The sequence below is a fragment of the Diplotaxodon limnothrissa genome, linkage group LG12 (genome assembly GCF_057381915.1).
Source record: "Diplotaxodon limnothrissa isolate DT_005_m linkage group LG12, D_limnothrissa_male_GT1.1, whole genome shotgun sequence".
NCBI classification, from domain to species: Eukaryota; Metazoa; Chordata; class Actinopteri; order Cichliformes; family Cichlidae; genus Diplotaxodon; species Diplotaxodon limnothrissa.
This window is the reverse complement of record NC_140607.1, coordinates 9,208,272-9,233,071: the sequence shown is the minus strand read 5'-3', so window position 1 is coordinate 9,233,071 and position 24,800 is coordinate 9,208,272. Positions and strand designations below refer to the sequence as shown.

Below are 24,800 nucleotides of genomic sequence, written 5' to 3'. Positions count from 1 at the left end.
CTGTTTGAATAGCAATAATTCAATATTACAGTAATTTGAGATATTGAGTTTGTGAGTTCCATTAAAGGGCAAAATTTGATTTTTTTTTTCAGATTTTTCTAATTAAATTTTTCTAATTTTTTAGATGGACCTGAAAACAACTATTTTTTCAAAAACCACCCTCCACCTTAACCATGCTAAAAATGATCCTACGTAGTTATGAAAATGTTTAAAGCTAGCTTTATACAGAATTAAAACTTTACATGAAAATTAAAAAAAAGGCAAATTAAGAAGTTATTGAAAACACTCTAAAAGTGAATGTTACAGTTAAACAAATCAGAAAAGATGTATGTGTAAATGTTATGCCCATAGTTCTGTATTATTTCCCAGCTTTTACAGCGCTAAATACATCTGAGGGCCATGAATGAATATGGATTAACACATCACATAAATGTGCCAGCTGATCAGTGATTGGATCTGAAATCATCATGTCCCTTGTTTCTGTAATTATTTTAAGGTGTGTTGAGGATATAACGGTGATATGATTACTTACAGGAAGTACATGTCGTAGCATTGTGATAGAGACATACTATACTGAGAAATGTCAGCAAACTGTATAATTTCCAGTCATTCACCTCCCTGTCTGTTTGTTTTATGTGTGGCTCTTCTATACACCCGCATCCATTCATTTACCCATTTAACAAGGACAACATTGATTGAGAGAAGTGGTGAGAGTGCAGATTCGATTTCAAGGGACAGGATTGGATTTGATAGCGGGGGCATAATAGCTCTCATTGGCTTTTATGGCACTGAATAGCTTAGCTGGAGCTGTCTTGATTCGACTGAGGTGTAATTCTGAGAAGGATCCCGGGGATGGCAGGAGCACAAACATCCTGTTCCCCATTGTCCCAGCCCACAGAACTCACTGTGCTTTACCCAGAAGAGATGGCCAAATGACAAAATGTGAGTCTAGAACCTTTCTTTGAAGGAAAAAAAAAATACATATGAAGTGTAAGAGTCCACGATTCTAATAGTGCGCTTAGATCAATGAACTGTCAACCATCAAAACGAAAAAAACAGAGTAACCTGCTGTGAATTGTCGTTAAACAAAGGGGCATGCTGGCGCCAGCACAAAGGCTGTTTTTGTGTCGACTAAAATCCAGGCCTTGTGGCTGAGATAAGATGTATTCAGACTCCACAGCCACAATTTGGGTAATCAGTCTCCTCCTAATTCCTCTCCACTTGTTCCGCTCTGATTTCATTCATCTGCAAATTGCTCTGAGAAGAAGAGTTTTGCTCGGATGGGGGATGAATTGTGCTCTGAGTGTACTCTGCTTTTCTACAATATGTTAGCTTCTGATGAATGCCGATGTCAAAACACTGTCCACTGAGCAATCGTTTTAAATCTGAAAGTAGTTGCTGTTATCATCTTGTTTGTAAAATAAAATGCACTTTTCACTGCTAAATTGCGTATCCACCTGATACCAGAACAATGATGTCTTTGTTTCCATCAGACTACCTGTTCTGCTCTTATTTTTTCCCCTTAAAGAAACAACTAGGATGGTGAAGTAACCAGGGTTTTGTGTTATAGGTGGTGCCACAGGTGATGCTCAACCAGATGCTGTACCTTCGGTACAGGGCACCCTGCCCCACTTCATCCAGGAGCCGGAGGATGCCTACATTGTCAAAAGTAACCCTATCAAGCTGCGCTGTCGAGCTGTGCCTGCCTTACAGATCTTCTTCAAATGCAATGGGGAGTGGGTTCATCAGAACGAGCACTTCTCTCACGAGTACAAGGACCTCAACACTGGTAAGACAAAGCTTTTTATACTTCCACACATGATGATGATAATAATAATAATAATAATGATGATATACACTTCCACATAAAGCTCTTGGTTTTAATGTTTAAAAAGTAACATAAACTTGTAAATTAATTAAATTAAGCAAATGATGCTATCTATCGAGTTTGTGTACTACTGAGCTTTTGAAAACTGTTCAGTAACACCAGCATTTACTGATATTTATTGTTAATAACTGTTATTTACTATATTCAACTACTCTTTGGTGTTATCAGAAGACAAGAAATTTAAACTTTTTGCTAAAGGAATTCGCATTTTACATGGTGACAGTCTGTGTGTTGAAACAGTTTTTAAGCTTACATAACAACAGTATTAATATTGTTAATTATAAAGTTAAAATAAATCAGTTTTATTTGAATACCTGTTTTTCACAAAGGAAATTCAGCAAACATGAAAACAAAATTTGACAAAGAAAACTTGTTTTATGTCTCCCTCAGAAACATTATGGATAAACTAGATGATGTGTTCAAGTCAGATGATTGCATACGTAAACAGTTCTCCATTTTAAAGGTCTCTGCAGAGATCTGTAGCATCTGTCAAAGCAAACACTGGTGTTCCAGTTTAGTAGTTTTTTTTCCCCACGGTCTAAAATATCTTTCATTTATTTAGTTCGAATCATCAAAATGATTAAAGAATGTAGAAACAAAAGAAATCTAACATAATTTAAACTAAAACCTTGCCTTGACTAAACTCTAGATAAACATATTTTGACTATTTCAGAAAAATGAGTAAAGCTCAACTACAACCATGATTATGTAAACTAAATTACAAAGTTACTATGGATATTTCAGCTAAATATATGTCAACTAAAATGATGCTGAAGGAAAGTTTACTTGAATTTTGCTGACACTGAGGAAAGTGCCATTGACCTACTCACTGGTAACCCTGACCTCAAGCAATCATATTATCTCATATTAATATTTATTCATTTGTTCTCCCATATCCTGGCATCAGAGACCATGTTAAATAATCATTCTAACAAAGATCAAAACCATCTTTTAAAAAATCAGTTTTGCCATATTTTCAGACCTTCTCGCCAAACCAACTCCTCTATCTGGTAATGTGGGGAACCACAATGTTCTCAAGTCCACTGAGGCATTATAATCTCTGCAGTGTCTCCCAGAAACACCTAGAATTCATCCATGAGGCATCCTGGTTACTTGCCTGAACCAACTTAACTGGCTAAAACCATAAACCCATTTCAATTACGGTAAGAAGGTTCTTGGTTTGCATCCCAACTGGGGCGTTCTGGTGGACTTGGCAGTCATGACAGTCATGAAAATGACTTCAGGTCCTGACCACAGCAGCTTAGGCAGACCATCAAGAGAAATATCAGTGTGGCCTCAGATGATTTAAGGCAACAAAAGCAGAACAGCCTCAGTAATCATAGCTGGGCCAAGCAATATGTGAAGTGCTTATTTTAAGCTCCTTGCATTACTAGATGGAGGTTTATATACTGTACCACATCAGCCTGATTTCAGCTAGTTTCACATGAGCCGTCACTCACAGCAATGAAGAAGACCCATTTTTAAATGCTTTTTCTGGTATGATTGCACACTCTGAAATAGTGTTACAGCAGCAGTTCCCCTTGACTGCAGCTAAATTGAAAATTAATAGTTAAATTGCATGTTTGATGCACATTTGATTATTAAATTACATTTTTGATTCATTTTTAATTTAGGAAGTGCTTCCTTTGAGCCCATTGAGTAGATGCTGGTTCACCGTGTTGTACTGCAGTTCCCTTGGGTGGAGAAATTTTAGAAGGAAACAGTCAAATAGCTTTAATTTGGAATGAACACAGAAATATGTGAAGATACTGAAACATTTACCTTCAAATTTTGATTCATAAACCCAACTTTGGGCAAACTCTAACCATGATGGATGTAAACCATGTGAGTCAAATTTCAAAGAAAACCCAGTTATATTCCATCTGGTGCAAAGAAGTTTAAGGTGCCATCTTCATACAAAAGAAACTTTTCTGCAACACAAGTAGAAAAATCCTTTCCATCAACTAACTGTGTCTGTTCTAACTTAGAATTTTTTCTTGTTGTTTATAATAGTTCACATTTTACATGAAAAAAACTCACTGAGGAAAAGGAACTTTCAACAAACTAAAATTATTTAACTATGCGGTGTCCAGTGTGTGGCATCCAGACAACAAGAGCTGACTTAAATAAATACATACAGTTTTACAAAATCAATTTTTAATTCACCAGAAATGAGATTCTTTTGGTGAACTATAGAGAATTTTTGCTAGAAACAAAGTCAGAAGCAGTGTGATCTCACTGAAGCAGCAACAACAAAATCACTCTTAGGGAGAATGGTTGGGTAGATTGACTGATGGGCCAACAAAGCGTTTCATTTAGACAAGAATGTTTGTTTGCTGCGAGTTTCCTACCAAGCAGAAGAAAGGCTGCCAAATTTCTTCCACATTGTTTTAACACCTTTAGAAGGAGTGAATGCCAGCTCAACAGCACTGACTTCCAACAGGAGGTTATAAAATGACTTATAAAAAACGGCATCACATCAACTTTGTGTAGTAGATTTGTGATTTCAGTAGTTCTTTTTTTCTCTGCCTATATATGGATGGTTTCCTTTATTAAGACAATGTTCCTTCCCTAGTAACTACTCTCCCTAGAAAGAGTTTGCCTCTCTCTGTGCTCTTTTTTCAGCAAGTCAAACCTAATAAATGGTTAGACTTTCTAATAAATGGCTTTTCCATTTTGTACAATAGTGCCCCTCTTTGCAGACATAAAATATCACTGTTTTATACAGTAGGCACCAGAGCCAGTAACCTGTAAATCCTACATGTAAGCTACACATTAGCTAAGGTTTTTTTTCAATTGAACTGTAGAAGACGTGTTTTCCTCCACTTTCCTCCACAATTGTAGTCTCAGGTGTTGGCATAGGTTAATTTTTACAGTCTTTGTATAACTGTATCACTGAAGCATATGACTGCCTATCTTGGGTTTTATTCTATACCAGATGATGAAGAGTACACGCTGATAAAAGAATACTTGATTCGCAAAATCAAAGCATGCGCTTACATAACACCAAGATTCTACATAGACTCTACCTGTCATGGTCCTGGGCCATGTGGGCCCAGTATTCTTAGTTTTCATGTATTTCATGCTTCCTGGGTTGATCTGTTACGTTGTTCCTTATGTGTTTTCCCTTCGTGACTCTTACCCCCTGTGTGCCCCTCTGTGTATTTATGAGCCCTCGTCTCTCTTTGTGTTTTATTCTATGTTTTCCCCAGCCCGTTATGTCTGCGTTCTCCCCGTGTTCTCTCTCCTCCTGTTTGAACCTCTGTGTACTTCCTGTTTTACTTTGCCCATCTCCCATCAGTGTTACGTTCACTCCTGCCGTGTCTTGTTATGATTATCAGTGTCACCTGTGTTCCCCGTGTGCATCCACTTCCCCTGATCATCCCTCATGTGTATTTAGTCTCTGTGTTTCATACAGTCTGTGTCGCGTCGTCTGTGTTCCCACCCTCCATGTTTCCATGCCCAGTCTGTTGTATTCATAGCCTTACCTTAGTTCATTCCCAGTTTAGGTTTCTGTTTAGTTATTGCTTTTGAGCTGCCCTTATTCTTGTTTGTTTCTCTTGCGTTACCAGCCACAATAAAAGGCTCGCTTTTGTTTAAAGTTTACTCCCGTGTCACTCGTGTCCGCACCTGAGTCCTCCACGCACTCTCCACACGGTCTGTCACAGCGGACCGTGACACTACCATGCTGAATGTTCATACTTGATGTATATTATAAACTCTTACCATCCACTTGGTTGCTTTCAAACCATTTGGAGGTAGGATTATAGTTAGGTTAGGTTTTAGCCACATGCCACACTAGCAGAGTTTCAGCAAATAGATGACGTCCCTTTGAAATCAAATCTGTTAGGCGCAGTTTAGTTTTACAGCTCTTCTGTAAGCTTTCAATTGGGGTATGCAAAATAGATGAAAATTACACATAAAAGGCTAAAAGTGAAGGTGACCTGGTGAATTTTAAGAGGTAAGTCTCTACTGACTAAACTGATTTTTTTCATTTGTTATTTTTAATCTTTCTCTTGCAAGTCCTCTGCACTTTATGCAAGTGCAGTTTTAAATTAGTTGAGTACCCCTTGGGTAACACTTTTCCCTCTGCATGTATCTCTGGAGAGCATCTGCTTTATTGTCTTGTTCCTCTTATTAAGCTTAATAACTGGTATTCTTTGAAAATGTAAGAATTTTCAGAAGCATCAGTACATCCAGTTCAGTTCTAAATACCCCGACTAAGAGTTTATTCATTCCTAAAAGCCTAAATTGCACTTTCTCATTGCAGTCGTTTTTATTATTCACTGTGTTTAGTTTACTGCTTATATGTTCAAAAATTAAACTGATTAGTTAAGTCATTTTATTTAGTAAAGTAAGTAAAGTAAAATTTTATTTATATAGCACCTTTCAAGATAAAATCACAAAGTGCTTTACAGAGGCCATGACCAAGGCTAGTCACTCAGAAACTATGCTGGCCCTCAGGCTACACCAGCTGGGAACCTTAAAATAATGTGTGAATACTGTTTAAACAATGTGTGCCACCAATACATGTCCAAATGATATAAGTGTCGGGCGAGGTTGTGATTTGAAGTGTGATGGAAGCAGTGGCGTGCCATACCAATTAAGTCCCATTAGCTTTTGTCAAGCGGAAGCGTGTTGATTAGAAGACCTGACTGAGGTCTCCTGAAAGGATTTCTGGCAAACAACAAAAGCCAATGTGACACCTCGGCTGGAATGCTCTGTGATTACAGGCTGCAAGAAAGCCGTCTTTCTTGTATTCATGAAGGTCTCTCCACAGAAAGAGCCTTTAATTGCTTCTGGAAGTTCATTATAGTGTGATTGCTGTGCTGTGAAATTGTTGTGAGCTTGATAATGGCAAAATGAAATTTGGAACTTCAAATTGTTTGTTGTTTTGTGTACAGTGGAAAAGTACAAGGGAAAGTTCACTTGGTGGTATTTGGCCCAGCTCAGTTCATATTCCACATCAGCATCCAGCAGGAGGGAAGCTAATCAGTGGATTTGACAGATAAGAGTGAGACGCTATACCAAAAGCTTTTGCTGTTGCCTCGAGGCTACAGCATACAGCTGCTATGTTAACAAAAGGTTGAAGTAAAAATCTCAAATTCTTGCTTCCGGAATTAAAAGGTTGTGGAACCTTTACAAATAACATATAACACCTTTCCCCTAACAACTAAAAAGCTGAATTCATAAGCAGTAATCCCTTGCTGAGATCAATACACTCAGGGGTCCTGCTGCTACACTTTTCATTCTTAGTCTGGTATTAAGGCCAGTTTTTGTCAGCTATTTGTTCTATATTGCTGTATAAATAAGAATACAAAGTAGAATGGCTAACTTTGTGTCTGCTCTCTAGTTGTTCAACATATCAAAGGTAACCATATTATTGTGACTGTAGAATAAAGTGGTAATTTCCACATTAAATAAAAAAAAGACCACGAGAGTGTCTACTTCCACAGGTTCCCACATTAAAATACCTCGGTGGGTGAATTTTAATTTTTTTTGTTTTTACTGGTAGGTGCTAACATGGGGAGCTATAGTTAACAGTTGTCTGCTTTGCATATCAAAGTACAGGATTCTTGTTTGTGGCAGAATAAAATTAACTGACAAATAATATGACTTTCTGTGTGGTATAGACTGTCCAAGAATATGTGTTGAGTGAGTGAAATTTTACTATTTATGTTGATTTATTTTATTTAATCTTTCACTTAGCACTAATAACCACGTATGCGAATCTGTGCTTTACAAACATATACAGTAGTTCATGGTTCTAGCTTGCTAACCAAGCATTCTACAATCTCATCCAAATATGGTCACGTGGTTCCAAAAAAGTAATATATACTAATGACTAAGGCTTCAAAAACCATTGGGATAATCATGCCGTGATCATGATAATCTTAGAAATGTTTTGAGTCTTATAAAGATATGAATTAACAAGGGCTAGATTAGTACAAAGAATTCACATTTAAGCAGTGGCATTTCATCAGATTAAACAAAGCAAGCAGTGCTTTCATTTGTTAAATTATGAATTAACTATAATTAACTACATTTTTGGAAAGCTGTGTACAATTTTACAAGCCACACTGAGGCCCCATTACACGTACAACTGTTGATCAAGAAACCCTTAAATAGAAGATGTCTGACAAAGTGAAGTAGAATAAAATGATCTGAAAAAGAAACACATTAAACCACAATCTAAAGAAACTGAAGAAGAGATGAGAAACAAAATCTATTAGTCTGGAAAAGATTACAAAGCCATTTGTAAGGTTTTCAGACTCCACTCTACAAATGGAGAAAACATGGCTGTGTCCCAATTCAGGGTCTGCACGCTTGAAGTACGTGCACTACGCATACTACGTACGGTGCGTACTATAAGTACGAGAAGTGCGGAAGTGAGAGGCTTGTGAAATGGGACGGTATACGCTTCGTCGCGCTGTTCAGGTTGCCTAGCAACCATGATGCTAACCGCGAGACACGTTACATACAGCATTGTTTGACAGAAATGAAGGAGAAAAATGTTTTGTTGGTCATTCATTTTTGTCATGACATCACATTGATTAGTTGAGTATCTGAGGCTGAGACCACAGGACTGTAAAACCTGATAGTTGGGCTTCATTTCTGTGCTGAACAGTCATTTAAGATTAGTTAGTAAATAACAATTAGTTAATGTTGTTCATGAGACTAAAATCATCTCACTGTGGTAACATAAATATAATATGGCCAATATTATAGTATTGTCAGATTATTATGATATATATATATATATATATATATATATCGTATTTCCCGGACTACAAAGCGCACCTGAATATTAGCCGCACAAGCTAAAATCAGGGGAAAATCCTGTTTTGTACATACATTAGCCGCACCTGACCAAAAGCCGCAGGTGTTTCAATGTTGACTTATCATATGTAAGAGAATATGCACAAAGGGAATTGTCAGGAAAGAGATGGCTGTTTGGAGACACATCACTTTTATTAATATTTTGAAAAACAAGTTATGGGTACATATTTGCATAACTTTTTAGGTATATGTACAAGTAGCGGTAATTACAAGTACGAAACATGTACTGTGCTTCATAAATGAGTAACAAATGTAGTACATAACAATAACCTACAGCACACCAGAAAAATAGATTCGGCCTACCTTTTAGGCTCAGGTGCAGTGACACGGCTTTAACAAGAAGAAAAGTCAGTCATTCACCACCATCTTCCCGCGCACTAAAACCACCAAAGTCCTCTTCTCCAGTGTCGGATACGAACAGGCTCAGGGTGGCTACGTCATCCACTCTCAGCTTCTCTCCTTCGTTGTCACTTTCAAAACCAAAGAAATCCTCGTTGTCAGTGTCAGAGTCAAACACCCTCAGAAGGGCCATGGCGGTGTCTTCCTCTCCATCATGCAGCAGTCCAGCCCTTCGAAATCCGTTGGTGATCATGGATGTTTTCACACTTTTCCACGCTGTCAGATTCCACCGGTGGAGTTGAGCATAACTTGCTTTTCATCCACGACTCCCGCTGAACGTGTAGCGTTAATTTGAAGTTTGTTTTTCACGCTATTTGTCCGGCACTATGTTGCCTGGCGGATGGACACGTGACCAACATACCACTCTTGAACCCTGTGTGTCCGATCACATGCCCTTCCGCCAGGCAACGTAGTGCCGTACAACAGCGGAACAAACAAAACAAATCATCTTACAATATGACACAAATCATGGACAATCCATAGAAAAGCCGCACCTGACTAAAAGCCGCAGGGTTCAAAGCTTGTGCAAAAAGTAGCGGCTTATAGCCCGACAATTACGATATATATATATATATATATATATATATATATATATATATATATATATATATATATATATATATATATTGCTGTCATTCGGAACCGCTACATAGTGATCGATGTAGCGGTTCCGAATGACAGCAATATCAGGAAGAAGGAACACGAGAAGCTGGAGAAATACCAAGGGCTCAGAGAAGAGCTCGAGAGGATGTGGAGGGTGAAGGTAACGGTGGTCCCCGTGGTAATCGGAGCACTAGGTGCGGTGACTCCCAAGCTAGGCGAGTGGCTCCAGCAGATCCCGGGAATAACATCGGAGATCTCTGTCCAGAAGAGCGCAGTCCTGGGAACAGCTAAGATACTGCGCAGGACCCTCAAGCTCCCAGGCCTCTGGTAGAGGACCCGAGCTTGAAGGATAAACCGCCCGCAGGGGCGTGCTGGGTGTTTTTTTTATATATATATATATATATATATATATATATATATATATATATATATATATATATATATATATATATATCATCATTTAATATGCTTTTGATTGAAATTGAATATTACTTAAACTCTCTTAAATTAACTTCCAATAAAAAAGGTTTATCATTGATTGAAGTTCATTCAGAAATGTTTAAGGAATGAGCTGTCACAACTTTCAAGTACAAAGTTGTCATGAAGTCTGTCACATCCCCCCCCCCCCCTTTTTTTTTCTTTTTTATCCTTTATTTATTTATCCTTCTTATTTCATTGTACTGTATATTGTTACTCTTATTTGCCTGTACAAACTGAACTGGAATGACTGACTGTTCGCTTTATAAGTTCAATAAAGTTTGGGAAAAAAAAACCCTCTTCAGCCGCTCCCTTCTGCCATATTTTGCGGCAAAATTATCCACACCCACCGCCGCGCTATGAATTGTGGGATATATGGGACCACGAAGCGTGCACCGGACCACGCTTGATATTTGGGGAAATCGACGGCGCATTTGGAGTATGCATTTGAAGTACACTTCGAATTGGGACAGCCGTCGTCGCGTGGCGGTGACGTAATCACACTTGAAATGCGTACTTCAAGCGTGCAGACCCTGAATTGGGACACAGCCCATGGAACAGAACTTTCCCAAAATGGCTCCAAGAACAAAAGGTTACAAAAGGACTTAGATGTTGCTCTGGTCACAGCCTCTTTAGTGTGTTGAGTTATGAACACTGACCTTATCGGTGGGTAAAAAGGTTTGCATCCCAATACATAAAACGAACAACATTTCATGAAAAGAACAGTCAAACATGGTGGTGGTAGTGAGATGGTCTGGGGCTGACTTCATTTGATTACATGCAATACCTACAAGTCCAGTAACACATTACTCTGAGTTGCTTACACGAGGCCACTTATTACAGTTTTTCTCGATTGCTAAAACACATTTCCTGAAACTACGCCTCATATCCTCACAACAGTAAACACAAATCCATAACATCTCACTCAATTTCCCAAACATCCTATTTCCAGGTCAAAATGAAGCTCTACACCCAAAACTATTCACTCCTGCTGAAAAACCAAACTTTGCCCACAGACATCAAACACAAGCCCTCAAAAACACACACACTACAACAGAGTTTTGCACACTGGTACAATTAATTCAAAACAATAGTTCCAAAACAAATAGGTTGCTTATGGTTCTCCCCTTCAAAACCCTTGTCACATGATAAACACAAAAGACGCAACCAATGTATGTACAGTGGCACATTGTCATTCATGTACTATACAGTACAACACACACCAGAAACATTATCCCACCTCAGCATCTTGTCTTTGGTCTGGGTCAGGCCAGAGAATCTCATCCACATCACAGGCTATATTGGCCCCAGCCAGGCAGCGGGGGTAAAATCCTCTTGCATGCCTGATCCACCCCTGGCATGCATCTACTGATATGTCTAGGCAGGCCTCTTCCATGGCCTGAAGGAGGTGAACATGGACATAAGGTTCTCGGTCATACACTTTCCACCGCCATGCCGAAAATAACTCCTCTATCGGGTTTAGAAAGGGAGAGTATGCAGGCAGAAAGATATTAGAAAACCTTGGGTTATTGGTAAACCAATCACGAACCAGAGCAGCGCGATGGAAGCTGACGTTATCCCACACAACAACGTAGTGAGGCTGCTCTGGCTGTGCTGGTTCCCTGTAGTCCAGCTGGAACATATGTTGTCTTAAACCATCAAGAAAAGCAAGGAGAAGCATAGTGTTATAGGGTCCTAGTACGCCATGGCGGTGGAGTACCCCTTGTTGGCTGATGGCTGCGCACATAGTGACATTCCCCCCACGCTGACCAGGGACATTTACAATAGCCCGATGGCCAATTATGTTCCTCCCCCTTTTCCTTCTTTTGGTCAGGTTAAAACCTGCCTCATCCACAAAGATTATTTCATGGGGAACAGGCCGTCCTTCAATCTCAAAGATTCTCTGCAAAACACATAACACAGTAGAGTCAATCGGTACCCTGAACCACAGTTCAAGAGTGCTGAAATGGCAGCATAAACTGCCATGCTGTGATGGTACACAATACTTTATACAGTATCAAAACTCATTCCTGAACATATTCCACACGTTGGTTTTTCACTCTGTCAGAGTTTCGTTCGAAAGGGACTCGGTATGCCTGTTTCATCCGGAATTGATTCTTTCGGAGGATGCGGTCAATTGTGGAGAGGCTGATGGCATTTATGCCTCGAAAAAGATGATCATCCTCAATCACTCTCCTTTGAATCTCTTGCAGGCGGATTACATTATTTGCAATTACCATGTTTACAAGTTCCCTCTCTTGCTCCTCCGACAAAAGCCTTAACCTGCCTCCACCAGGTGGTCGTCTCTGTGTCCTACAAAAATAGAAGCACTCATTACTGTAACTGTCACACAGTCATTTTACAGGCAAATAATGGAAACATACTGAAACTCAAGACACATAAGTTCAGTAACTTAAACGTTACTGTACAAAGCAGTCTTACTGCAAGTACACCTACCTGTTTTCCTCCCTGAAGGTTCTGATGATGGAGGCAACAGTGAAGCGACTCAAATTTGGTTGTACTCGTTGCCCAGCCTCCCTCATAGTCATCCCATGGACAAGGACATGGTCAACTAAAGTGGCTCGAATTTCATCCGAGACTGACTGTCTTCTTGCCCTTGCTCTTCCCCTTCCTTGTCGCCGTCGTTCTCCACCTCCTTCACCACGTCCTCTTTCTCCACCACGTCCTCTTCCTTTGCATCTCTTTGGATCCATTGTTTCAAACCTGAATGAGCTGACTTTGGCCCTTTTATCTATCTATCGCAGGTTCTGATTGGTGTGTGCTAAATTTTGACTCCTAGTGTTTCCACCTGGTTAATTGTGTGCTAATTGAGCTCAAGCTATGCTGACTTAAGTTAACATTATTGCATGCTAGTGCTTTCTAAATGACTACATGGTGTAAGCACTGTAAAATGTAGGGATTTGTGTGTAGAGTTTTGCAGTAGCAGTTCACCAAATTTGAGTCATGTGTCAAAGCAGGGAATAGTGTTTATAGTTCAGGGAAATGGGTGAGCTTTTTGAACAGTAGCGTTACGGTTTTGAAATTTTAGTTTAGAGGCCTGGTTATAGTGTTTAAGCAATCGAGAAAAACTGTAATATTCCTGTTTCCATGCTACAGAAGGCAGCGTGATTAATGGATGTGATACCTCCTCCACTACATTAGTTTCCCTCCAGTCCCCGGCCTAAACCTGATCATGTTGAGATGCTTCTGTCATAGCTTTGAGGCTATCTTTGTGCAAACACCGTAGTTAAACTGTGCTTGGAGTCACTCTTTTTGGACAAAGAGGGAAAGACAAGTACATTTGTAAATTAACTTTATTGTTCCACAAAACACACAGGAAGTTGGCAGCCTCAAATGTGTTATTCTAGACATTAGTGTTAACTCTTTAAAGTGTAAGCCAAATACAAAAATATGTATAGTTTTTGATTTGTTTTGCCAGTTAGAATGATGGTTTTTAGAGCACTTTGATTATAGTTAGGGTTAGGGTTTAATAGCATGTTAAATTAACATTAGTAACTGAGGGGGCCAAATAAAGCAAAAATAATGAACAGTATTAAAGAAAAATGCATACAATACATGCAGTTGCATGTACAAACGTACTTTATCTATTTGTAATTTTCCATTATGTTACACTTTACCTTGTCCCAATACAGAAGCAATTTCTGTCTCTTAGAACCTGCATATACTGGGCAGTTGCTATTGTTTTAATGACCTGAATTCATATTTTAAATTTAAATATCTATTAGGTTGTTTATTTACTCAACTACTCATCAAATGGGTTGTAGAGGGGCTGGAGCCACAACCTGCAATTCAAATCTCCAGTTAACCTAATATATCTTAATATGTCTCTTGGACTGTTGGATGGAGCCTGAGAGGCGGACCCATACACGCACAAGGAGAACATGGGCAAAGATGCAGACTGCGCACAAACTCCAGCGGTTTTCACTCTGTGGCCTTTCTAAAAAAATAGTATCCTCAATTAATGAAACAGGGATCCTGTAAGGCTTCATCTTTATGGAAAAAGCTACACCTAGTCTTCAAATGACACAGAGACACGTCTCTCTCTCTTTGTGGCAGCATCTCTGTTGTGTAAAGAGCAGAACAAGAAGATCTGTAATTAAGCAGTTTATAAGTGTTCACATGCTGAGAGAAGAACGACAAACACATGTTTTTAAAATATCCCTCATTAAAATCAGCATTTTTCCTTGACAGATGAGGGGCTGGGTTCTTTGGATTTAAATGTATATCATGTCTTTTCATTGTTCAATAATAATTGAGAAGGAAACATCTCTTTGTGATATTGTGACCTGAACTGACTCTACTAATACTACTACTACTAGTAGTAGTAATAATAATACTGCTACTAATAATAATCGTGAGATGATGTTGTCATGGACATTAAGATTTCTTTTTCAGAAGCTGTTTATTTTAGGTTGGACAAGGCAGACTGTAAATTAGAGATGGAGCTAATCCATCTGTCTTTGGTTTCCCAGCCCATCTCCAAGGAGTAGGTTTGTCAGTGCAAGTTATTTTTATTTTTTTCTTCTGAACCTCTACCAGTTATTAAGGTGTAGCAGTGGTGTCCCAAACAGCTGTGGGCATCATGCCCCTGGTCATAATGAAACATTTCTCTCATTATGTTTTGTGTGACATAATTTTAATGTCTTGCAGTAAAACTTCAAAAACATGGACCAGAATATGCAAAAACAATTCCTTTGTTCTTAATTTCCACTCTTCATCCACTGGACCCAAAAGATAAAATCGGGTGATAGAAATGTGTTTACAATCCAGCACCAGCATCATTAGTTAGATCAAGTGGGCAAACATTGTTATTGTGAATGGAATCCAAGCAAACACAACAAAACATGCATGTGTACTTTGGTTCCCGGTACATGGAGGTATTCTTGTTTGCTTCACAGCTTAAACACTGTGGCACAGTGGCTTATTGTAGGTAACAATACATGCAAACCTTGTTTTTATGAGAAAAAAAAAAAGTGTTTCTGACATAAAAAGGGTATTGTTCAGATGCGGAGATGCTTTCTGTTTTAGTTGTCATACAAAAAATGTGCTTTTAGATGATTGACAGGCTTTTTTGACATAATGACCAGCTGCAATCCCCATAGCAGAGGGTTCAAAGCTCCCCTGTGGTCTTTGAACTGGAGTCAGAGAGGAGGGATTTTGATGAGAAGCAGGGACTACTTGATCTCGCTCTGGTTTTTGATGAAAGATGGCACACCCCTTCACTGATCAAAGAGATCTTTCAAAATTGTTTCTGTTGGTGTGATGAGTCCAAGACATATCACAGGTGCATATACCTTGTTCTGTCTTATAGGTTGGATGTTTTGTTCCAATCCTGTTGGTGTCCATTGTTTTTATTTTGTTAGAACGCCTCTCAGTTTAGTTTAGTTTTGTTCCTGTATTATTTTGCACATCTTCATTCTATAGATGAATAACTTATCTCAAGCTCTGACTTAGACCTTTATTCATTCACCCATAAAGCCCCCACTAATTTTACAGTACATGTATTTCTGTCATTTTCTAAATTGCACGGCACATCAATGAGGCAAAGGGTTTTTTTCTGTAGACATTCATTTAATGCCATTTAAATTTATTTAAATGTAATATTTAAAAAATAAAAATACTTGTTACAAAAATAAATACTCAGTGTCATATCATTCATCAACAGTATTATAAAATGCTACAAAAAACACTGTGCAAATAAAAACTGGAAATTAGAAAAGAAAAAAAAAGGAAAGAAGAAAAAACCTGCTGCAAACAAAATGATATTAAGTTAGAACTGAGGATATTTTTTAGAGAGTAATTAGTAATATTTAAAGATTACATTTCAAAAATAATTAAATAAATGATAAGGACATGTTAAAGTATTAAACAATGAAATAAGCCAAATCCGTGCATACAAGGGTTTCTCTTTATGACAGAGAATCTTGATATGCAGTATATTGCATGATTACGTATTGGCCTGCCTAATATGCCAGATGCACTGACATATTATTACCAAACGCTGTGTAGCCATGGTAACCACTGGCTGTGATTTGAACCTCAGACTCAAGTTTGAGGGGATAGAAGGGCGGAACTAACACCATGATGAAGCAAATTAAAGCTATCCATGTAATAGTATACTGAGTACATTCTGTCTGTTAAATTGAGTTACATTAAAGGGCATGACTGATACTGAAATTACACACTGATTACGGTTTTTAGCATTTTGAGCTGGATGTCAAACTCATTTTAGTTTACGGCCACATACAACCCAATTTGATACCAAGTGGGTTAGACAAGAAAACCACTGAGTAATAGCGTACAAAATGAAGGGATGAATGTATCAGTGAGTCAATGAATGCCTAAATTGCCCCCCCCCCCCCCCCCCCCTTTTTTTTTTTTAAATTATTAGCAAAACAAACAAAAACCCACCATGGAGTTGAGTTTTCTTAAGAAAAGTAAGTGCAGTCAGTCTACTGTTATCACAGTGGATTTACAAACACAATGCATTTTAGAACTAAGCAATATTACTTTCTGATTCTGTCTTTCTGATTCTAAAGACTTAACCTGATTCATAAATACTTTAAACTTTTTGTACATTTCCACTCCTACAGTGGTAATACCAGTGTCAGCAAACCATGAGTTGGTCGTGTGTAGTTATAGGTTCAAAGGCAAAAGGCTGAAATTACATTAATTCCCCAATTTGTAGCCTTTATTATTACAGCAGGAGTTTCTGAATCTCTGGTGGCAGCAAAATCTAAGTAAGAAGTTAAATAGCCGCATAGACAAGCACCATTCCTATAAATAATTCAATAACACACATGCTTTAAATGGCTACATATATTCAGCAAGTAATTGAGCTTCTTTCACTTTTTTGCTCCACATCTTGGTGAGGAGGCCACCGGGAACAGGTGAATACTGCTAACATCTGTAAAGAACTCAATAAGGAATCCCCAAGCAATAAATATGTGTGCCTTTTCATTTAGCTTCCAATATCGGTCATCTCCATAACAAGAAACAATAATGCATGGAACAAATAAAACCACCCATATGGAAAAGATATATATAAATCTTATAAAGTTTGTATCTGTCTTGTGTGAAACTTGTATGAAAAGCATACAAGAGTGAAAACAGATATAAGATCCCTCGAAAAAATTATATAAATGGAACTTGTATGTTTTGGATACTTACTAAAATAATATATGAAAGTGGCCACTTTCATGAGTAAATCATATAAGCCTTATATGATTCACTATATGAAGCAAGCTAAAGCTGATGCAAGTCTTTTAGAAGTTTTTCCTATTACTTTTCCATATGGGCAAGGCTCAAGCTCAACACAGACACAGAATTCCCTATAATCTGGAATTGTATGTGTCTTTCGGATAGCTACACAAAAATCTTTTAAATATAAATTGAATACTTTTCAAAATCTTATTTTTGTTGACCTCCAGTCGTTCATATGCTTGTGAGTATAGTAGGTGTACTTTAGTATGATGGCATCTGTGGCTGAGGAGGTATAATCGGATACCCCAGCTCCTTCAGTCCGTACCGCAGTGTCACGATTCTGAACTGCAAGTTGTCCTTGATGCAGTTGTGTGTGTGTGTGTGTCACAGGTACAAAAGTGCTTAAAGATTTTGAAAAAAAGTGATAAATTTAACATTTAACCTATGTAACACTATACAGTTTACTGAGAAAGGAAGGGTCAAAAACATTTGCAGTAATGACACGTGGTTGACCTAATTCTACATATGCTACATTCTTTCAAGTCATGCATTGGTTCACTTAATTAAAACACATTGATTAATGGAATCAAACATGAACTCAGTAGAGCTAATATCAATTTACAATGAGACTGGGTAAACGTAAAGTCCAGTGCTAATCAAGACAGCTATGACGTTTTAGTGATTAGCACCAGCTCACCTCACAGCAATTAGATTTCTGGTTTCTTGTTGCATTCTCAATTATAGGTAAGGAAATCCCCAAAAAGTTGATCCTGTTCATCTGGATGTAGCAATTTCAACAGGAGAAATGTTTCATCACTCATCCAAGTGACTGATTTCTTTAGGTGCCTTCCCAGCCTTGACAAATGTCCAGCTGGAATAACTACATTTACTCAGGGCCTTCTTGATATGTTGTTCTTCTGCTTTCCTGGCCGCTGTATCTGTACCGGTACGTGAGTCGTTTGGTACTGGGCCGCGAGAATTGAGGCTTGGGTGTGAAATTTATTGTTTTTATTGGTTTTTAGCATTATTTTTTTAAATAGTTTTTATCGTTAACTTGGTTTCCCTGGGTCTTTTCCCGTGTGTTATGAATAAATCTTCTTTTTTTTGGTACCGGTACTGGTTTTATTTTGTTGTATTTATCCGTGATATCTTAAAGGCTGGTCTGTGAAAATATTGTCGAACATAAGCCGCAAAAAAGGTTGGGGACCGCTGCTCTAGTGGATGATGAGAGTCAAACCATAAATACTGATCCGTATGCATTGGTTTATAGAGCACATCAACTTTTAAATGTCCCCCATTACTGATGGAAATCTCACAGTCTAAGAAGGCTAACCTGTCATTTCTCATATCATCCCTGGTGAACTTGATGGGTTGGTCCACTGAGTTAATGTGATCATTGAATTGTGGTACGTACTGACACCCAGGTGTCATCCACATACCTTAACCAATGACTTGGTGCTGTTCTGGGGTAGGATAACAAAGTCCTCTTTGAATAATAAGGGTATACACATCCTCGACAGGGAGGAACCCTGGTTTAAGCGGGAAGTCAAGGAGGCCATTTAAGTGAAAAAGGAAGGACGATCTCTGAATTGAGGAGGGGGCCTGAAGGTACATCTTTCACCATCTTACAATGCTGTGATTGCAGCCATCCCCCAACTCTCTGCAAATGGTACTCATTGACCTGTTCATTGTTCAGTTATCAGTGGTCATTGATCAATGGTCTTTGATCAGTGGTTGTTGATCCATGCTCATGACATTTTGAATATTAATGAAGAAACTGACCTCACAGCCAATTGTTTGCCAGTGATGGTAGCTTCATGTACTGTTTATAACTGGTTGGGGAAGCCTGCAGTCAGCTGAGACTGAAGAAGTCACTTGGATGAGTGATGAAACGTTTCTACCACTGCAAACGCTACATTCAGATGAACAGAATGAACTTTTTGGGGATAGATTTCTGGTTCAAATCCCAACCTTTCTGTTTGAAGTTTGCATACTCACCTTGGTAGGCTCTTTTACAAACTGGAAGACCTAGAAAATGTTTATAAAAAAGGGTTATAAAAAATAATCCCCCTCTCGCCCCTGGTCTATCCTTCAAGAGTCTAGCTCCCAGTCCTCTAGTAGAGCTTAAAGGTCCTGCGCAGTATCTTAGCTGTTCCCAGGACTGTGCTCTTCTGAACAGAGATCTCTGATGTTGTTCCTGGAATCTGCTGGAGCCACTCGCCTAGCTTGGGAGTCACTGCACCTAGTACACCGATTACCACTGGGACAACTGTTGTCTTCACCCTCCACATCTTCTCAAGCTCTTCTCTGATACCTTGGTACTTCTGCAGCTTCTCGTGTTCCTTCTTTCTGATGTTGCTGTCATTCAGTATCTCTATGTCTATCACTACGACCGTCTTCTTCTGTTTGTCCACCACCACTATGTCCGGTTGGTTAGCTGCCACCATTTTGTCCGCCTATATCTGGAAGTCCCACAGGTATTTACTGAGCACACGATCAGTGAGGGCATCTTCCTGATGTATTTGTGGGTGTTTGTCGTCCCATCCTGGACCGTAGTGCTGACACTCACCAGTCCCCGGCCTCCTTCCTTAAGTGTGTGTGTGTGTGTTTTATCAGTTACACTGTGTGAATGGCCTTCTGTAATGTGGAAATCCAGTAGAACAACATGAGTGTATAAGCTAAGTGTTTGTGTGATGGCTCTACTGATGAGGTTTACCTTTTTACAATTGTGAATTATCTTAGTGCTGTGATGATGACTTTCATTGCTGCTGTTGGGTATGTAATATAAGCTTATCTCTAATGAGATCAATCACAAACATTACCCAGGTATGATCTAACCTGCAGCATTTCATTAACTAACTGTGTTTCAGAGCTCAGAGAATATTTTCCCCCACCACTTCATAGTGCTATTTGTTACATGCTGGAGTACACTGAAGATAGGCATGTGTGCAGTTCAGTTGCACCTTATTTCTACAGTTATGTTACCAGTGCTGTGGTGGCATACAGGAGTGAAGTATGACTATGAAGTATGTCTATGTACAACATATCTGACCCATCAAGGCTAGTATATATATATATATAAGTATATAGTCAAGGCTTACTTCCAAGCTAATAATGGCAGCTTTGTCCATTCATTGTTTTTATTGGCTTTCTTACAACTCATGCCTTAGAGATGATTGGAATCCCTAAAGCTTAAAAGGTAAATTAAACAGATTAGTCTACATTTTTAGGAGAAAATCAACACTGGAAACCTTGAACTTGTAGATCTTGGCTATGTGAACCTTAAATTACTGGACAGTATGGTACTATTTAAAAAAGACTTATCTCCTCAATAATAGAAATGGGTGGTTAGAAGGAACTCATAACAGGAATTTAGGACTCAGTGAGGTCTTTTCCAATGACCTTCATGTACCTCCAGGAAATCTATGAATAATTTAAAGCCTCCATGGGTTTTATGTAACTACCATCTTTACTGTTAATAAAACCACAGACTTCTGTTTCCATTAAAATTACATTCAGAGTATTTATGTTGTGTTTGATATCAGTCACTTCATCAGAGGATTGTTTGAACACATAATTAGTCAAGTGAATCCATCTGTTAAGGGCTAGATAAGTTGGAGCAGCTGTCTAATTTGTACAGCTGTCTTTCATGCCTTGTATTCTATCAATATATCTGAGACTAAGTGTGTGAGAAAAAAATATATATATACATTCACACGCACGCACACACACCTAGAGTGTGGACTTTGTAATTCAGAGTTCTATAGGCTAATACTGTATGTATAATGTTCTCTTCACATGCTTTAAAATCAGACTAGTTAATGCTGTTCATTTCCTCTTTCATCAGTTATGCTCACTGCATATCATTTTGAGAGTGAAAACTGATGCATATTTCATATTCATTAACTCAAATTAGGCTTGGCTTGTTCATCAGCATCCCCACGTCAGTAAATGCCTGCTGCCATTGCCACTCTTTACTGACTGACAGTCCAAACCGCCCCTCCTTTTCCCAACCTCTTTCATTATCCATGCCACTTTGCTATCTTCCATTTCCTTTTAACGTAGTTAGAAAAATTACAGGGCATTTTATCTTGACTTACTATGTCTCTGGGTGGCGATTGGTTAGCTTTCACTACAGTCATCTCACTTAACTGCCCGTGGTGCTGCCAGGCCAAGTGAAATTTCCTTTCTACCTGCTGGCTCAAGTGGATTAACAATTAGAAGAGCCCGAGGATGTCCTCGCAGTAGCCCTTGGCTTATACCCACCATATATCAGTAGTAAACGCAAAGGCACAGATAAGGGCGGTCTGAACGGGAAGGCTTTGTCCTGCCTCAGTAATAGACAGCAACATTGTGTATTGGATTAGTTCGGCTAATCACAGGAGGAGATCAGTGAAGAATTGGAATGTTATTGATTAGGACATGAGCCCTCAATGCCACAAGGAGCACCTGATAACATCTCTTATTTACCAACTAGCCTGATGAATCACTAGGCTCTGATAAAGCTGACAATGCCCTTGAGTTCCCTAGCAAGAGATGCTCAGGAAGGACCATGTATATCTGCAATGTGTGCTGTGTAACACCCAAGGACAGGACTTGGATTATAAAAATAGATTATTACCATCCCATCAATAAAAAATGTTGTTAGTAGCTATTTGCATAGCAGTCAGCCCTATTTAGCGTCACCATTTTGGACCAATGTTCGACAGTCATACCAAAAAAAATAAATACAGATAATAATAATAATCCTTAATGGGAGATACCTTTACCTCCACCGACAGTAGCCTAGAAAGCAATGCAACCATAAGGCAATTGTCATTTTGAGCACCAGCCAGACTGCAGACACACCCCAGTGTTCACAGACAGCTTGGCTCATGAGAAATTATATACTGTATGTGTGTGAATGTGTGTGTGAATGGGTGAATGACTGAATGTAGTGTGAAGCGCTTTGGGGTCCTTAAGGACTGAGTAAAGCGCTATACAAATGCAGGCCTTTTTTTTTTTTACTGTATTTATTTGCTAACAAACCCCTGTAAGACTATAGGCAACAAGCTTAAAAAGCAGTGGTTGAAAAGCATTCTGGGAACTGTAGAAGAGGAAGTGGGAGTAGAAATCTCTCTATCACAAACTACCCCCAGATTGCCCTCAGTGGAATCACAGAGTAATGAGATATATTGGTAAAAGGGAGTGATGAGCAGTATAAAGAGGTTTTAAGGTATATAGACATATTTTCACACTTTATAGGATGAGACATTACACTTTATGTCAATATAATTTAAAGTTGCACTGATACTAGAGATGGACCGATCCGATATTACGTATCGGTCCGATACTGACGTAAATTACTGGATCAGATATCGGAGAGAAATCAAAAATGTAATCTGATCCATTAAATATCAAAAAAGCACCTCACAAAACTTGCGACACGGCGTAACTCGGCTCATAACCGTAGCACATCGGAGCAGTGTGCTCACGTGATAGAGCGGCTGTGTGTATTTGCAGCCTCAAACCAGCATTTCATCTCCGATGAAGTTATCCCAGAGAGAAGTAAAGCAAGTGTGTAAGTTCATCTCTGAATGTTTGTAAAGCATTCCCACGTTAAGCTTAACAACCGATATATGGAGCGACTGCCTCTTCTTGCTGCTACTTCAATCGTGAAACTGATTAACGATCAGCTGATCGGCTTTTCTGTCGCAAGTCCGTCTCTCTTGTTTGTTTTTGGCCCACTTCGGGCCAGAAAGAGGAAACCAGCGGCTGAACAACAGCAGCATGTTTAACCTTGATAAGCTGTTGTTAGAATTTATTTAATATTTCTTTCTACACCAGGATCCTTTTCTATGCAGCTGACGGCTGGTAAGGGCGATAGGGCACGAACAGGGAAAAGGGGGCACAAAGACATACTTTTCTTTCTTATTCTCATTTAAAATGTCTAGCTTTTAATAAATAATTATCTGACACCCAAAGTTTTAATTTGATGGAAAATGTATAGAAGTCCATTACTGTATATAGTAACTGTTAAGTCTAATATACCCTAGTAAGCTATACTACTTTTTCCTTTGGGAAAATACCATCTGTGCAGTCTGCACTTCTGTTGAAGAAAGATGTTGAATCTATTTAATTATTAATTAAATAATAATTATTAATTATTTATTTATTCTTGAAAAATAATTGATTTCTGTGCATTTCTTTTTTTCCACACTGCATCAAATTAAAGTTGATCACGTCGATTAAGCATCATGAGGTGGAGGGTGGGGCAGTGGTTCCCTATTTTTTTTTGCTGGGAGTTTGCAACCCTATTAGTTAGGTTGCTTAATATTTCTGCTAAGTACTCTTTAATTAAAACACCAGAATAGGGAGGATGGAGTAGGTTTAAGTTTATTAGATTGATCAGTATTGCTGAACTATGAAATATTTTGGGTGCAGTGTATTTTTTACATACAGGTATAACAGAATAGCTTTAGTGTTGTTGTTTATTTAAACTTGAGTATGAACTTATACAAAATGCAGCAATATATTAAAAAAACAGTTTTATTGATTAAAAAACACACTATATCGGATTCATATCGGTATCGGCAGAAATCCAAATTTATGATATCGGTATCAGACATAAAAAAGTGGTATCGTGCCATCTCTAACTGATACATAAAGTCATGCCAGGGTCACCATCGCTTCTTTCTTTGACTCTCTGGGCAACTCTGTCATAATTTTCACAAGTTTTCCTGATTACTGCCAAGTTACTGCCAAGACGCAGAGTTTAGAAACGTTCTTCATTCAAAATGTGCAATCAACAAATTTAGCACCTTTGTAGACAAACCTACTTCTTCTTTTTACTTTGTTTTTGTTTTGTGATCACTTTCTCCTGTCTCTAATATTTAGTAGTTTGTAATAGCATTTCGATCACTATATTAGTGATGGGAATTCTGGCTCTTTTTAGAGAACCGGCTCGTTCGGCTCGGATCACTAGAAAGAGCCGGCTCTTTCAGCTCCCAACCGGCTCTTCAGGTTGGTATATATAGGTATATGTGTTTATATATAAATATATACGGTGGCCCCTAGAGACAAAGCATGTACAAACACCAAAGCACATTTCTAGCGTTAACTGAACTTCCAAAACAGAGCTACTTAGATGACTTAAATTACACAATTGAAAGCATATGTGTATTGTTTGTGTATTTATACACAAGCACTCATATATATTCAAATAATTAAAAAAAATGTTCATTTACCTGTTACTACGACACACCAAATCCAGTCGTTTGTACTTCCTGGCTTGTGTAGCCACTAGGTAACAGAAGCTCAACACTGCCCCTAGCATCCTGGAGCACTTCTGTTTGTGTTTTGTACATGTTTTGGATTTTGTACGTGCTTC

General features: G+C 38.6%; 1 protein-coding gene across 1 annotated transcript in view; it reads left to right on the top strand.

Annotated features, from left to right (window-relative positions):
- Window positions 1-24,800, top strand: part of LOC146620850 (netrin receptor UNC5D-like) — a 283,997-nt gene that overhangs the window by 101,365 nt on the left and 157,832 nt on the right. Inside the window, exon 2 of the mRNA XM_085367098.1 lies at window positions 1,571-1,789. Within this exon, the coding sequence (XP_085223224.1) occupies window positions 1,571-1,789 (219 nt within the window). The remainder of the gene's footprint in view (window positions 1-1,570; window positions 1,790-24,800) is intronic.